Source organism: Larimichthys crocea, chromosome X (assembly GCF_000972845.2).
Source record: "Larimichthys crocea isolate SSNF chromosome X, L_crocea_2.0, whole genome shotgun sequence".
Taxonomy (NCBI): domain Eukaryota; kingdom Metazoa; phylum Chordata; class Actinopteri; family Sciaenidae; genus Larimichthys; species Larimichthys crocea.
This window is the reverse complement of record NC_040020.1, coordinates 8,456,466-8,473,693: the sequence shown is the minus strand read 5'-3', so window position 1 is coordinate 8,473,693 and position 17,228 is coordinate 8,456,466. Positions and strand designations below refer to the sequence as shown.

Sequence of the window (17,228 nt, the reverse complement as noted above, 5' to 3'; positions counted from 1 at the left end):
ACCCGAAAGCCAGCAGACTCAGCAGTGGGAAATAAAAAAAGCATTTTGGGGGGAACACAGGTAGAAGCTGAGAAAAACAGCTTCAGTCCCCAAAGTGAGAATATGAAGAAAAACAGGGGAACAGGCGGTGAGGGAGTTTAGAGTAAGGAGGCCAGTTTGTGACACGTGAATGATGCACTCATGCTAAATGATGTCAGCTTCTTCTGCTCCCCCTCAAAAGGCATTTCAATCAAACAATGCAATAACTGCAAGCTTTGAAATCGTGATTTTATCAGTTATAAAGTAAATGCCCTCAGCAGTCTCCAGTATAATTTTATTGAGTCAAACACCAATTGGTTCTCCTCTCAGATATCGAGCCCGTTCGCTCATCTCCTTGACAACAATTATCTCGCTCACTTTATGGCTGAGGGCAAATCTTTGCTGCCGTGTCAGCCCTTTCTCCTAATCAATGGTTGTCTTTGGTAAGAGAGAGAGAGAGGGCAGAGGAAGCTGTCTCACAAAGTTGGAATGCGTCCATGTCTTCATTGTGCTCCTGAACACCTTTCAGCGACGGAGTAAAATGTTGAATTTGAAACACACAAACACAAAAACACACACACACACGTCTTGTTGTTGCGAGCATAAATCTGCATGTGAGAATTCAGGGGAAGATTCCTGCTGGAACATTTCTGAAAGAGTGCTACAGTATATGCATTAATAACTCCAGCATTAAAGATGAAATATTCCAAGGAACCTGAATTCACTCAGATCTTTTCTCAGCTGGAACACACAGGCGTAGAAGCCGTGGGGGGCCGCGTGCATCAACCGAGAATAGTCGAGCTTAAGCCCCTTCACTCTCTAATGTGGGGCTGATCAGTGCGATGTGTTCTCTGAAAACAAATATCTGCATGTGCATGTTGAATCTGTAGGCGAGGGATCAAGACAGAGGAGTTTTGACCAATCACGTTCAGGTTTTGGTTGCCAGTCAGTGTGGAGAGCCAAAACACACTGACAGTATGAAGAATGGAATGACGTCACCAACAGGTTTCTGAAAATATGTGGCGGCTATGTTAGATGTTCTGCTTCTTCCGCCTCCTGGATTATCTGAGACGTGGAGCTGAGGCGGCTGAATGACACCTGAGTGCTCAAACAAGCCATCTGTGACCACACCCACCTGTCAATCAAAGCGTCCATGCTCTTAACCCTGCATAACTTTAAGCCTTAATATAATGTGAACAGGTGAGTTGTATATAAATTCACCCTCAGTACAGTTGTCATGAACGGGGAAATTAGCTACAGAGACCAAAACTGTTTTTTGTACCAGGCTGTAAACATGTTTATTTCTGCTGTGAAGTTGGACATTTGGACATGGGGACTTATGGAGACTTCTGGAGCCAGCCTCAAGTGGACACTAGAGGAACTGCAGGTTTTTTCGACTTCCTGCAGTGGATTGAAATATAATCTCAGAATTTATCTGCTATCGTCTGAGCTTTTTATTACAGTAGCTTCTACATGTCTGTTTGTGTCTTTCTTGTCGTTCCTGTGTATCAAGTTATTAATCCTCAAACAGAGGAGCTCTCGGCCCGGATATCCTTTTTACAGAATCTGCTGGTTACATCTGAAACATTAGCAGAGGCTGAGTCATCGACAGACGATAGCTGATGGCTTCAGAGGTCGTAATATATTTTTGAACAAGAGGGATTTTAATGGAGCTGCTTCCCTCCATTTTGATGAAAATAAAGACATATACAGCTTCATTGTCGTCACACAGACTGCTCTGTTTTTCTGCTCTGAAAGTAAAAAGTTGTGATAAAACAAACTACTTAGTTAACTTCAGTCCTCGTACTGACACGTTCTAACCGGCTTTGCAGGATGGATTACCAGACTTCTCAAACTGACAACAAGCTGAGAATCAAACATGGAATTGTTTAAACGCTGCACACACACACTTTGTAAAGTGACGCACACACCAGGATTGAGTAATGGTCCCTTCAGTTTAAACATGCAGGATTTAGGGGATTAAAAAAAAATCATCATTTCTGCAAAAACCACCTCAGGTGCTGTCACAGTGTCCACAAACTTGAGCTTCAATTATCTGGAAATGAAGTCCCTGTTGGCGTTTTTCTGTCCCACGCCACAGATTTTCTATTTATACCTTCACTGGAGACGTGATTATGGAAACAAATGATTTCTTTATTTATTTAGATTATACGTATAACATACAGGCCATACACTACATACAAACATGCACACACAGATATCTGAGGGTCATGTAGTATGACTGGGGTTGTTGGAAACTTTCCATTTAAATTAATGGGAATTTATGGGAATAAACCAGGAATTTACAAAATTGAAGGTTGGTCCTTTGACAGGGAACTTAAACATAGTTATGGAAAATATATTTTAGCATCATCTTGACTAAATCAACCGGATTTCATGCAGGTCCACTTGATTATCTGCTCTTCCTCAGTCACATGCACATAGCACACTGCTTACTGCAGGGCTACTGAGGCCACGCCCCCTACCTGCACAGGTGATCTCTGTACCTGGACCACACTTTAGAGCCCAGAGCACACAGAGACTGTTGAAGACACACATGTGAGCTGGTGGACTACATAATATTGTTCAATAAAATGATTCAAACTTGATAAAGTTCTACTTACAAATAAATCTGTTGAAATTTTATTTTTCATGTTTGCTTATGACAAAACTAAATGTTTGGATATGACACAGTTTGTTTAAATTACCACCAATTTACACTTAATTCACATAGATTTCCATAATTCCCATGGAGTTTCTGATTTGGAATATTCCCAGTATTCCCAGTTTCTGGAAATTTACCGGAACCTTTGCAACCCTGATTATGACCAAACAAACCTTTGGCCGCCAAACTAAAGTCGCTTTGAAATAAACATCATAATCATACCATCCAAACAAATGTGCAGAACAACCACACACATACACACACACACTCACTGTGCACAACAACAATGTAGTACCGTAAATCAGAACACACACACACACACACACACACACTGTGCACAACAACAATGCAGTACCGTAAATCAGAACACACACAGAGGTGAGTGAACACTGTTGAAAGTTAAATGGATAAATAATGACACAAATACTTTCAAATGGTTCCAATATAGAAAAATGATCTAACTGTTTAAATAGGTCATCATCAGGGGAATGAGGTCCCAGCCCGGTAAAGACCGGTCCACCAGAACACAGAACAGTACCAGGGATGTTGGTGTGTGTGTGTGTGTGTGTGTGTGTACCGTACACGTCACACCACATAAGCTGGTCTGCAGCCCGCCCACCCCTCAACCCTTCACAGCAGACTGAAGCAGAATGCTCAGGTCGGGATACCTGAAGCTGTACCTTAAAAATCTTGCCGCAATGTGCACAAAGCCACACATACAGTCCATGTTACTGCCTATACACTGACACACACACACACACACACACACACACAGATGCAGTAATGTGTTTAAGTGTGTTAATTATTCATGCTGTGCTTCATATATTGTTTTCATTCCTCTTCCATCGCCTGTCTGCCTCATGAGAAACACGATCCTGCCGTTAACACACCAATTTCCCTTTGATTGGTCCAACGGCACTTACTGATATGAAGTGAAGGTTGTGCAAGTTGTGGCAGAAAATGAACGGATTGTAAATACACACACACACACACACACACACACACACAGAGGAGGTCGTCCACTGTGTGTCTTCCAAAGCAGTGAGATGCAATGAGACGTAAAGCTGGCATGACTGAATGTCTCTCGTGGTGCTGTCCAGTGTCATTCACTATGATGTGCATCCTTAAGCTCTGCACTGGCACCACGGTAACAAAAGACCCACACACACACACACACACACACACACACACACACACACACATGAGCACACGTACCATAAGTGACCATCACCCCCGGATTGATGTCAACTTGGATGTCAGTCCAACAAGTGGTGGTGCACAGCTGATGTCTGTGTCTGTGTGTGTGTGTGTGTGTCTGATGTCTGGTGCTGCACCTCAGGTTCAACAATGTGGGTCACAATGTGCACAATCACACTGTCACATATACTGTACACACACACAAACACACACACTCACCTTAAATCTCTGTATGTTGGAAGCAGAGCTGCTGCACAGTGACAGCTGCCTCCTCCTCCGAGTCTCCGTCTCTAGTAGGATTTGCTCCTGCATCGGACTCTCATTCTGTGCTTGTGATTTCAGCTTTGCTTCTCCTCCTTCTCCTTCTCCTCCTTCTCGTTCTTCTCGCCTCTTTCAAAGCAGAGAAAACCACCCCTCACTTCCGCCGCTCCGCCACTGAGAAAGCCCCTCGGTGCTGAGCGTGAATAGAGGGAGATAGAGAGGTTGCCACACTGCCAGGCAAGCCGAGCCTCCAGCCAGCCTCGTCTGTATCTGTCTGCACTCTGCTGCTAGGTCGCTAAGCTAAATATGATGATCTTCAACAGCACTTCAAGGCTAATTAGTCAAGTGAAGGGATCCACAGGCTGCTGAGAGAGAGAGAGAGATGGAGGGAGAGATGGAGGGAGGGAGGGATCCTCAGTGCAATTGCCGGTGGATACAAGAAGGAGAAGGAGGAGAGAGAGATTATGTGTGTGTGTGTGTGTGTGGTGTGTGTGCATCTGTATGTTTGTGTGTGAGGGAGAAAAAAAGAGAAGGAGAGGCAAAGAGGAGGTGGAGGAAAAAAATAGAGTGGGAAGAGGGAATAAGAGAATGAGACAGCTGGAGTGGAGTGAGAGCAGAAAAGGGATGCAGCGAGAGAGAGAGAGAGAGAGAGAGGGGAGAGAGAGAGAGGAGAGAAAAAGAGAGAGGGGAGAGAGGGGGAGAGAGGGGGAGAGAGAGAGAGAGGGGAGGTAGAGAGGGGAGAGAGAGAGACTCTATGTGTGTCAGTGGCTGAGGCAACGGTGGCTAAAATGGTAGACACTGTGCACTTTAGTTCCCCAGGAAGCCGCTGTGATAATAGCAGAGACCACAGACTCCATGAGAGTGTGAGTGCACAGGTGTGTATTTGTCTGGTAGTGTGTTTGTGCATGTGTGTGTGTGTGTGTGTGTGTGCAATTATGAGAGCAGGGAAATAGAGAAAAGGCCATTAGTTTTTTTTTAAGTGTTTTTTTGGAGCAGCGTGTCTCTTTATTCAACATGATCATTTGAGCTCAGGTGAGCCCTTCAGGTACATGAAGGGTTACTGCTGCACCGCCGCGTCCTGCACACGGTCCTATGTGGGTCAGACCTGCAGGTGTAAGCTCGCAGCAGCTTCGGGCTGTTTGTGTGTGTGTGTGTGTGTGTGTGTACTTGCATAATGGAACGAGTTTGCCTTTAACACTTTCCCTGCCTCGCTTCAGGGCTAAAACAAAGACACGTGTGTGTTCATGTGTGTTGCTACATGTTTAAACATGTTGCCATGGCACCAGCAGACTGCTGGACACTGGGACATTTCCCTCGAGCATTGCCACACAGGTCTGTACTCGGCGTGTGGACTTCAGTCCAATTACAGCATACAAGACTAAGCAATGCTTCGACAAGTTTACCCATAAAACAAACAATGAAAAAACAGCCTACCAGCATCTTTACATCTTATGATGTGATTTCTTGTTTGTTTCATTTGTACAGATTCTTGACGTTACTCCATAAAACCACATCATGTTTAGATGTGACATGTTAGCTACTGAGTTTTATTGGTTCTAGGCAGAGAAGCCAAAAACTGCAGCTCCTCATACATCCATCAGAGGTAGAGCGGGTCGTCCACTAATCAGAAGATCGGCGGTTCGATCCCCGGCTCCTCCAGTCTGCATGTTCAAGTGTCCTTGGGCAAGATACTGAACCCCAAATTGCTCCTGAAGGCTGTGCTTGAATGTGTAAGCTCCTCAAACTGATGAGCAGATGGCACTTGCATGGCAGCCAATGCAAGCGCTTTGAGTGGTCAGAAGACTAGAAAGGCGCTATACATACGGTACAGTCCATTTACTTGAGGCTGGCTCCAGAAGTGAGTCAGTCTCCATAAGTCCCCATGTCCAAATGTCCAACTTCACAGCAGAAATAAACATGTTTACAGCCTGGTACAAAAAACAGTTTTGGTCTCTGTAGCTAATTTCCCCGTTCATGACAACTGTACTGAGGGTGGATTTATATACAACTCACCTGTTCACATTATATTAAGGCTTAAAGTTATGCAGGATTAAGAGTGTGGCGGAGGCAGGACTACCAAGATGGAAACGGACAGAGCCACCACACTGAGCTTCACAACAGCTATTCAGAAACCTGTTGGTACATCCATGATGTACACAGTCTGCGGTTGTGGTAGTAGGATTTTGTTACATCAGGTTTCCCCCTGCTTCCAGTCTTTATGCTACGCTAAGATAACCGGCTGCTGGGAACAGCTTCACTTTGGCAAAGGTAACCCAAAAAACATCAAACTCATTCTTCAACATTTTAGGAAAGTAATTATTATCTACTCTCCTATTTTACACAGAAATGTAATACAACAAGTTAACCAAGTTAACGTCTCCCTGCATTTGAAATCCAGTTTGAGTGGAGCGATCATGGTGAAACGTATATATGAAATAGGTGGGAAATGTAAATCGCTCTTACATATTTCTAAATACATTTCTTACAAACACTTGTCAGGTTAACGTGTAATGCATGATAAAAGCTGCACTTAAACAAATCACTCACAGCTGGAGAGGGACCACGGACCACTCACACGAAAGTGTCTCCTTTTTCCTCAGAATGATGGATAAAATCACGTGGCGTCACGGATGTCATAGTTCCCATGGCAACTCGCTGAACTCATACAGTGAAATGACAAGCGGGACACACACACACACACACACACATACTTACATATTAAATAGTGCACATACAATATAGATGAAAAGAAAAGTGCCACTTAAAGGCGGCCTTGATTACAAACCGTTAAGACCTAATGTGACTGACCTCAGACTCAAGTCAAACTAAATGACTCAACTAAATGACCGACCGTGATGAAAAGCTCATTACGTAACAACATCACCTGGCTACTGCAAGGACATCGAAACAACTGCAGCATATTTCCAGTGACTGTATTAATATCTGTCTTTTACAGCCTCCCAAAGGACGTCTACATTATCCGCCCCATCGCTTTAACTCATACTCTGCAGGTGCGCTGTTTTCAGAAGCATCTCTTCCATGACGGTTGATGCCTTTACCTTTATATACCTGTCTGGGCTTACAGAGTGGTGTGTGTGATGATATAACTCAGGTACGTTAAGACTGTAAAGAGTAAGGGGAGTTATCAAAGTCAAGGGCGAAACAGGGAAGACGCTGCAGGACTCTGTAAGTAGAGCAAGTACACAGAGGTGAGCATGCATAGCCTACAAACACACACACACTCACACACACATGCAGTACACCTGTCCTCTTGACTTTCCTTTTTGCACACTGCTTTCAGCCCAGCATCTCTGGGAATAACAACTATATCGGACAATCCTGCACCTCTACAATCTATCCAGTGGCACAGCAGTGAAGTCAGTATAGAGGCCCACATGTGGTGATGAGGCTGTGCTGGTCAGGCTAGTGGATTGGCACGTGGTAGGTTTGACTCTGATGCAGGAAACCAGGAGTTTGTCTCCTGCCGCGGACCCGCAACCAACGTTTTTATTAATCACCAACACAAATGGTGAGCAGGTGTTTAAGTTGCCTGAGCCTAACCTAACCTTAAAGTAGCTTTAGGATTCCTATTCGGGTTGTGAACGATGAACCGATGCGACCTGAATATTGGGTTTAACACGTGAGAGATACGACTGATGCAAATTAGCCATGAATCGGTTGTAGAGTCATGGATCAGGTATCGCGAGACTTGGAATCGGTTGGCGGCTTCACACACTTTTGGGAATAGTTGCGTTGCGTGAGCGTGGCATATTTGGTCCATCCTGCACGTGACCTCAAACCCTCCGGGAGTGTTTCAGAAGCGTTTAGCTTCTTTGTTTACTTGCTCAGATTTGACCATTTTCCCGGTGTACGTTCTTCTAAACATGCTTCTACGTGTGGAAATATGCTACGTAGTTAATTAGTTTCGCTTTTGTCTCTTTTAACGTTGTTATTTTATTTTGAAAATCCATCGGATTCTCTCCAACAAATGACGTTGATTCAGCCAGACTTTTTTTGGTCCATGTCTACAAATAAATACATTGACATGTGATTTTGTTGTTGTTCTTTTTATTTTATTTTATTTTTGCCAGTTCCATAAAGCAACAATGCTTGGGGATATGTGGTCTTTTAGAAAACATTGTACTGTACTGTAAGATTCTTTATTTTATAAAATATCTACAATAAATAAAACCGTAGAATCAAATCAAATCGTATCATTCTTACACTGTATCGATTCGTACCGAATCAGTCTGTAATAAAAGTATATCGTTTCTGAATCGTATCAAATCATTTATCACAGAGAGATAAATGTGCAACTCTAATTCCTATAGAAATCAATCAATCAGGAGCACAAAGTGCTTCAGAGTAAATGTTCATCGTTTTGCAGTGAGGAAAGAGCAATGGCAGGATACAACATTCAAATATAACAGACAAACAAACAAAATACATAGATCAAAAAGGATGATGTGAAATGGAGACTTGAGGAGTATTTGGGCTCTTTCAGCTCTTTGTTTTGGTTCATTTCAACAGTGCAGCGAGCTCATGGACTGTATCAAATATGGACGTTGTGTAGGTAGGTATCACAAAGTTCTTGACAGGTCACATGGTTGCAGCGTCACATGACGCATTTTCATGTTTGAGGACAAACATCAGGCCTCTAATGGGTTTCCATGACATTTCTGCTCACGTGCATTGTACGCACAGGAACGCAAACGCACAGATACAGCCGGCGCTCTTTCTACAGTATGCTACACAAGCACATACAAGCAAACAAAAGAGCAGTGTTTAGAAGGTGCTGGCACTCCAACGCATGAGCACACATTTACAAAAGCACATGCACACTGTATTGTTAAGGAAAGGTTGCTATTTTAACAAATACCTTCCCCCCCACCAACACACACACACACACACACACACACACACACAAAAGACAGTGAGATGGTTTGGCCGTATTGTAAAGGAGAAGCTGCGATACGAGCCTGTGTGCTCCCACTATCTGGCTGCTCATGTGAAGACTCTCTCTTGTCTTGGGGAATCAGAAGTAGGCCGAGTCAGTGGATGTGCTCATTTCATACACCATCACTGTGGATCACAGCCAAGGACATTCTCGCTTCAAATTGCCATGCTAGGGAATTTCAGCCATAAAGAATTAATCAGATTTTTAGCAGAATGAGATTATAAAGAAGATACAGCACAGGTCAGCTAAGCTGTCATTGATGCGGCTAAAATACGGACCATCTCTGAAGACGCTGTTACGCTCCTACTTCACTACATCCTTGATCTGGGCATGTCAAAAAGGCAATTAATCACGAGAATGAGCCTCAAGTATATTGTGGTATGAATGAAATATGAGTAAGCTATAATGAAATATACATAAAAATAACTTGGCCTAGTTTTATTTCATGGAGCTACAGTATAGTTGATTTGTGCCTTTGGTCTGTCCTTGGTGTCACTCGTGAACAGAACTTTGTATCCACTGGAACTGCCCACTCCAGTGTCAACTTCAAGAACACATCGTTTTAGCTTTAAGCTTCCTTCGTTAACTTCTTCTTCGGCCTCTTCTCCTCTGTCATTATGTCCGTAGAGATTGCTGAGCCCACTTACTTTGCTTAATTCCCCCGTATCCCAAGCCGGTAAACCTCTTCCTCTTCTTCCAAAACGCCTGTGGCACAAACACTATCACTCCCCCGGTGCTCTGAGCTCACAGTCCGGACAGCCCGGCTAACAAGCTGAGCTAACATGAGCTAACAGCAGCTACAGCTGTCAGCAGTTTACTTCACTGTCCATCAGGAAACTCTCTTTACTCTTGTCCGGCGGCTTCTTGCTCGCTCACTCTCTCCTTTTCTTTTCTTAGTTTCCTCCGTCAGCGTCCTCTTCGCTCTCATCTCCTCTGCCATTATATCCGTAGAGGCTGCTGAGCCCGGTTACATTGCCTAATTTCCTGGCTCTGGTTCTGGCATGACACTGACCCCGCTCCCTGAACCTGTAAACCTCTTCTTCTTCTTCTTCTTCCTCCCGGTGGTCCAAAACACCTTTGGTACAAACACTATTACTCCCCGGCTAACAAACTGAGCTAACAGCAGCTACAGTTTACTTCACTGTCCATCAGGAAACTCTGTAAATCAGAGAGTTGAAGCGTACACGACGTCTGAATGACAGACACCATTCACCTGATTACAGCCAGCGCAGCATCAACATGATCTTCAGTGCAAAATAAAAATAATCAGAGGTGTTGATTTGCATTAGCAAATGTAATCAGAGTAACAGTGAGTCATGCATAGTCACAAACTTTAAAAGACTTCACATGCTTAGAGCTAACTACCCTCACAGAACAAGACAAAAGGAAACTAAACTTCATCTGAAATCCAGACGGATGTGTTGGTCGACTCCTTCAGAGAAGACAACCACAGACATACAACCCAACAATATCACATCATAAACACATTCTGATGACAGACCTGAGCTCCACCGTGGAGACCTGCGGTCATCCAGATCCAAACTAATAACTAATGCCAAATCTCTTAAATATTCAAGTTTTCTGACTCCATGAAAATACATAAATGGGTTATGAACTAACCGTGTTTGCAAACTGTATGAATGGCAGATCAAAAATAAGCAGCAGCAGGAACCTAAACACAGCATGGTGAGCACTAATAGACTCTACAGACACAATAGTTGTCACATACTCTGCTGCGTGCTTCATCATCGTACACTAGGTCCAATGCAAATATTGGCTTACCTTTTAGAACAGATGCTTCATTTCATTAAAATCACTCCTGATAGTGTGACATGACCTTGAGCACCTGCAGGAAATGGACCAGATGGTGAGAGATGAGGTCTTTTTTGGTCTGTAGGGACTTGGCCGGTTCAAGTCCACTAGGCGGACTGCAGTATGGAGTGTGGACTGTGTTCAGGTCCACATCTCAGCATTTGTATCTGTATAAGCCCTTTGTGTGTGTCTGTGAGACAAAACCTGAACATAAAGCATCACCACATGGAGAGATTAACCTAAAATATGACGAGGCCAAGTGATGGTGAGGATTAATAAAGTAAATCGTCTTCTTAAAGCAACATGTTGTAACTTTTCCATCAGATTTAACCCACACTGACCTGAGATCAGCTGAACGGTGTCTCTGTCATTCGTACGTCTGTTCTCACACTATGTAACTTTGGGCTCCGGGTCGGGAGAAGTACGTAACGCTTTACGGCACTAAGTCACACAGCAGCAACTATTTCACTGATTCTGGTGAAACTGGATCATATTTTATGGAGGAAATGTTTTCTGGTTTTCCCTCTGATGTCCTCCGGCTGCTCCGCCTCAACTCTCTGTGATTTACAGAGTTTATGATGGACAGTGAAGTAAACTGCTGACAGCTGTAGCTGCTGTTAGCTCAGTTCGTCAGCTTGGCGGTGAGCTCAGAGCGACGGGTACCGTCGCTCTGAGCTCACCGCCAAGCTGACGAACTGAGTGTTTGTACCAACAGGCGTTATGGACGACCAGGAAGAAGAAGAGGAGGTAACCAGGCTCAGCAGCTTCTATGGACATGATGGCAGAGGAGAAGAGAGTGAAGAGGACGCTGACGGAGGAAGATGAAACTTAATTGCAGTTATGGAGGAAATGTTTTCTATGTCTGCTGTTGGTGACATTGTAGATGATTGGCTGTCAGCAAAGTTGTGGACTCACTAGTTTTTGATCAGAAGTAATGTAATCAGAGTACAGCTGATCATAGTTACCACAGTGGGATTACACTCTGACACTGTGGGCTGCATTGTTGCACAAAATAATAATAATAATACATATTTCTATGTTGCATATGTTGCATTGATGTTTGCAGTGACTCTTTGTGTGTGCAGCCTGTCTGCTGCTGCTGCTTGACACAAAGCAACCTGTTGCTGTTTATCTGCTGTGCAGCGAACAACAGGAAACATGAGGCTGCTGCTGTGAGGAGGGTTGGCCTCCCGGTAATGACTGGAGTCAGGTAACCACCGGACACACACACACACACACACACACACACACACAGGCAGACAGACCGACCTCTATTCCTCCTCTCTCGGACGGGTTTGGGCACGAAGCGAGGCGGTGATCTCGGCTCTTTCCGGGACGGTTTTCACTTTTTCGGAAACAAACTTTGCAGAAACTTTCCTAAATGTAACGACGCGCGCGCGTGTGTGTGAGTGTGAGTGTGTGTGTGTGCGCGCGCGCTCTGCTCCGGTCGCGGCTCGTGGAGCTCGTGGGGCTCAGACTCGCTCAGGTGTTCACACACACGGCGGGGAACTCCGGGTCCGGGTTTTCTGCTCACTTCATTCAGCTGAAAAGTTCCTGCAGGCTGCTCCACCAGCTCCACCAGCTCCACCAGCTCCACCTCCGCCTGCTTTCACCGTTTATTGGAAACTAAACGAGATATCAAGTGATCAGCTGTGAGCAGGTGAGTGCATTTCTTTTCTTTGTGTGTGGGTTTGAATAGAAGTCTGGAGGACGTGGTGGGTTAACACCTTTTGAAACTGGGCCAGGAGGTGGAAGTGAGCCCAGCCGGGCTGCACAGCCCAGCAGCTGTTGACTTGTCTGACCTCTGTTCAGCATTGCAGACCACAGAGTCATTTATTGATTGAACCCTCACATATGTGACTGTTGGATCATTCAGTCCTGGTTCAGTGTTACTAAAATATACATGCTGCACTCACACAAACACTGAGCTAACCTTCTGTACTCTTACTCTCGCATGAATGAAGTCTAACACTTGCAGTTCTTTTACATGAGCAACTTTTATGAGTAATTAAGTCCAAAAAATCTGTCGTGTGCAGAGTTATTCCAGCAGTTTATGAAGCAGTGTTCAGACAGAGCGGTTATCTGTGGACACTTCCCTAACTGCTGCAGCTGCATCAACTGCCACACACAGAAACAACAAAACACACACGCCACGCAGCCATGCAAATATCTGGGTATCACATAACCACACATTTATGCATGACTCACAGAACACATCGCACTTTAAGCACACCTCTGGTTAAGATCCGTGCCACAGCTTTATTATTATTATTTATTTTTTAAAGGCAGATTTTTTTTCAGCCTCACGACCCATCAAACAAAAAAGCGCTGCTCAGCATGCAGCTCGCTGATTTACAAGCAGAGAGCCCAGCAGGAGTCCTGACATGCCTCTTCTTCTGTCAGGCTGATGAAGTGAGAGCCTCGAGGCCGGATCCAGGGGGTTTTACTCACCTCTGGCTTAATTTGACTCTCAGGAAAAGAGTTACTCTGTTAACAAGCGCACGAAAAGAGAGGTTTGCTCATAAAGGTCCCAGCAACAGGAGACATGGAAATATAAAGCTCACAGATCACAGATCAGCACATGCTGTTTTTATGACGTCCCGGGATGAGACAACTTCAGACAAACCTGTTCTTAAACATGCAGTCTGACTATAAACCTAAAAGGAAGACGTGTCACGTTGTGAATTATAAACTTGTTATCATAAGTGATGGCAGCGTCAGCTTGATGTCCGTATGTCACTCGTCATATTTGTCGGTCTGTTACAGTGGAATATGTTTTACACTCAGTGTGACTCCATGGAGTGTTTTTGTGCTGCATTCTTGCGACATCACATTGAAACTGGAGGCAACAAACTCAGCAGTTTACTTCACTGTCCATCATAAACTCTGTAAATCACAGAGAGTTGAGGCGGAGCAGCCGGAGGACATCAGAGGGAAAACCAGAAAACATTTCCTCCATAAAATATGATCCAGTTTCACCAGAATCAGTGAAATAGTTGCTGCTGTGTGACTTAGTGCCGTAAAGCGTTACGTACTTCTCCCGACCCGGAGCCCAAAGTTACATAGTGTGAGAACAGACGTACGAATGACAGAGACACCGTTCAGCTGATCACAGGTCAGTGTGGATCAACAGTTAACAGACGTTATTTAGTTTATGTCTTTCTGGGTAATATCAAGGATGTTCTCATATATTTGGTGCATATAAAATACAGAATAAAATGCATTTTAGTTTTTGTGCCACAAGCTGTTTGGTTTTTGATATGAATCTGCAAATATCAAACTCAAGCTCACAAAGAGGAGACGGGTCGAGTGGGCCCGATGGCTGTTAGAGACAGATAAGACAGGGAGACACTGTGTGGTCGTCAGCACCACCAATCAGCTCGAGTTTTATCTCGTCAGATGGTGTTGAAGAGATCAGGAGAGAGTCAGACTCTGACAAAGTGGAGGGAGATTAAAAAAGTAGAAAGATAAAGGAGACGAGACAAAAGAGGAGCTGGGAGTGATTAAATCCAGCCACTCCTCTGCTTGGCAAACTGGGTGATGGATGAGTTTTCAGCAGGAGGGAAATTCCTCACTGCCTCATCGCCCCCCCAGCATGTCTGTCCGTCCATCCTCGGCTGAAGTGAGATTTATTTTCACACCTCTGTCCCTCTCACATCATGTGTCGTCATCAGATGCAAACTCTGCTTCGATTGTTCGCGCTTCCACGTTAATGATGCTCCGTGAACGTTACATTAGAACGTCAGAGCTTCGCGACTCTGCTGCACAAACACACCGTGCTTCAGGCTGTTGTTGTTATGGCTGTGGAGAAGATTAGAGTCAGGCACCAGGTGAACAAAGATGGTTCACCTGGAAACAGCAGATCAGTGAGACAGACAGAGATCTCATCGTTCGAGTGGAGAAACGATGGAAGTGATAAATGACAAGTTTGTTCTCAGTGTGTGTAAAGCCACAAGTTTGTTAACGCAGCACTGTTCAGCTTATTCCACTTTGTTCTGCTTATTTAATATTTCACTTCGAATTTGGAGACGTTTGAAGAGAGAGATTTAAAAGCAGCTCGAAATGCCAGAGGCTGCGAAGTCCTTCATAATTACTGCATGCAGCACTTCCCCAGTGTAGTAAATGTTTATATTTTTCAGATTCCATTCAACGTTTTGTAAAAATGATTAGTTTAAAGTCTGTAGTCTTTGTCCCCAGACCACGATAACCCTTATGAGATCAGTATGACATCACCAGGGTCTCTTTGAGCTTCTCTAGAGACACAGAGCTGTTTTCTCTGACTGCATCGTGCACACAGCGACGAAGGAGATGATATTCATGTGTGAAACATGTGGAGCAGCTGAGTCTGTTATTATTATGTAAAGTTTAGCAGTCTTCAGTTTTAGCCTAACATACGATGGGTTCATTTTCAACATGGAGAATATTGAGACACATGCTGTGAGTTCTATTCAGGACCGGGTGATAAATCATCTGTTTGTTCTGACACCTCGCTGTTGTGAGCAGGCAGGATAACATCTCAGGGCCCGGCCGCTCACACTCACACATTTCTAAATTGCTCCCCAGTGAGCTCACCTGGCCTGCAGCATGTTTCTGCATTATGTCACCACGTGAGCTTAACATACCTGAGATACCAGCCACGCCTTCAACGTTAAAGTGAGGAGTACAGTCTGAAATTTCAGCGTCGTGTGCTTTTGTCTCTGTGTCGACACAGATTGTTGTTTCTCTGATTTGCAATAATCTGTTGAGTTGAAAAGCTCCGAAGTTCTGTCCTGACAGCCGGTGAGAGACGGAGGGAGGCAGAAAAACATTTACCGTCTTCAGTTGACTTTGTCGTACACGTGCTTTCTTTTGTCTCCAGCAGCAGCAGCAGCAGCGGTGCTTTTAATCAAGCAGACAAGGATTAGACAGTTAAGTAATGTGTTTTGGTTGTGAAGGTAATGATCTGAGGAGATGACTGAGAAAGACCTGAGCCGCCTCTGACGGGATCATCTTTTTTAAGTCTTTCTAAGATCACAGTCTGTTCCCTCTCTGCACCCCTCCCTGTGATTTCACCTCCTGAATCAGGACGCCATTTTTCAATTGTTTTGCTTCCTCTCGGGGAAAAAAGTACAAGATATTTCCTTTTTGAAAAAGGACCCAAAAATAACAAGAAGAGAAAAATAATAAGCTCCTCCAAAGAAATGTAGGTAAATGCATAACTGGGTAGCAGCACCTCTGAAGAAGATTCAGTTTTCTTTGTTCTTTCAGTTTTAGTTTAGTTTTAAGATTTAGTTGCATCTTGTGGTCTAATCGCTGCATTGCAGTCTCCTCACATCACCCTGGCCTACCGAGTGTAAAGGGGAAACAGCATTTTAAGGGTCCTGTCTAGAGTCAGCATTTAGTTTGTCTGTTCCTGGTGACAGTGTTTTCAACATGGCAGGCTCTGTGGAAGAGGACCCGCTCCCACTGTAGATATAAGAGGCTCAAAATATTCTTATGTTCTGGTGATTATACATAGATGAAAACATAGTTATCAATATTATATTTCTTATTCTGAAAATCTTGCACACTGGACCTTTAATTTTCTTCTTTAAAACGACCTGATATAAATGAGATTTTTATTTTGGATAACTTTAAATTTAACATATTTTTTATATATAAAATACAGTATATCTAACCCAAATGTTAAAAACCAGCCGCACAGAGCTGAGTTTGGCTCTTTGACATTCACTTACGCAATCGTCCGGTGTTCCTATTTCTGTGCGAATGGAACCAAGAAGACGGCCTAAATAATGCAAACCTCAACACGTCACACAAAAACAAATACACATGTGTGAATACACACCGCTGCGCTGTGGTTGTGAGGTTACATTGTCTGGTTAGCCGCCATAGAGGAGGAGAATACAAGCTGCTGCACAATGTAGGAAACAATTACCTGAATGAGGCGTGGGAATGTATTTAAAATGCTGGCAAAGCACGAGCGCACATCAGACACGAGATATGCTTCAAGTTCTGTGCATTAAATTGACTGAATGCCACAAACTGCTGATGAATAGCAGAGATAGACATGTTTTTTGGGTGTGTGTGTGTGTGTGTGTGTATAACAGGAAGAGATGGAGGTGTTGTCACAATTTAACGATGCCAGCAAGCTGTCTAATGTTACACCTCCTTCCAGAGCTGCAGCTAATGTGAGATGATGTTGTTGTCTAATCAATTAAAGCTTGTCGCTGCCAGTTCACAGCTAGTTTGGAAGAACCTTGATGGTGAATCGCTCAAAATGCCAACGACAGATCTGCTGCCCACACGGACATGAACTCATTCACCGAGCCTGCTTTGTGT

At 44.1% G+C, this 17,228-nt stretch overlaps 2 protein-coding genes across 3 annotated transcripts in view; one reads left to right on the top strand and one right to left on the bottom strand.

The window, feature by feature from the left end:
• Positions 1–4,613, bottom strand: part of LOC104926689 (phospholipid phosphatase-related protein type 5) — a 52,061-nt gene extending 47,448 nt beyond the window's left edge. The window contains exon 1 of one of the 2 annotated variants that reach the window (XM_027283688.1): positions 4,100–4,613. In XM_027283688.1, coding sequence (XP_027139489.1) covers positions 4,100–4,192 — 93 coding nt within the window. In that variant the 5' untranslated portion in view covers positions 4,193–4,613. The remainder of the gene's footprint in view (positions 1–4,099) is intronic. The other variant, XM_027283689.1, reaches the window with a different exon arrangement.
• Positions 4,614–12,148: 7,535 nt separating this feature from the next.
• The window catches only part of palm3 (paralemmin 3), a 47,049-nt gene continuing 41,969 nt past the window's right edge, over positions 12,149–17,228 (top strand). Inside the window, exon 1 of the mRNA XM_019269219.2 lies at positions 12,149–12,570. The gene's annotated coding sequence lies outside the window, so the exon portion shown is untranslated. The remainder of the gene's footprint in view (positions 12,571–17,228) is intronic.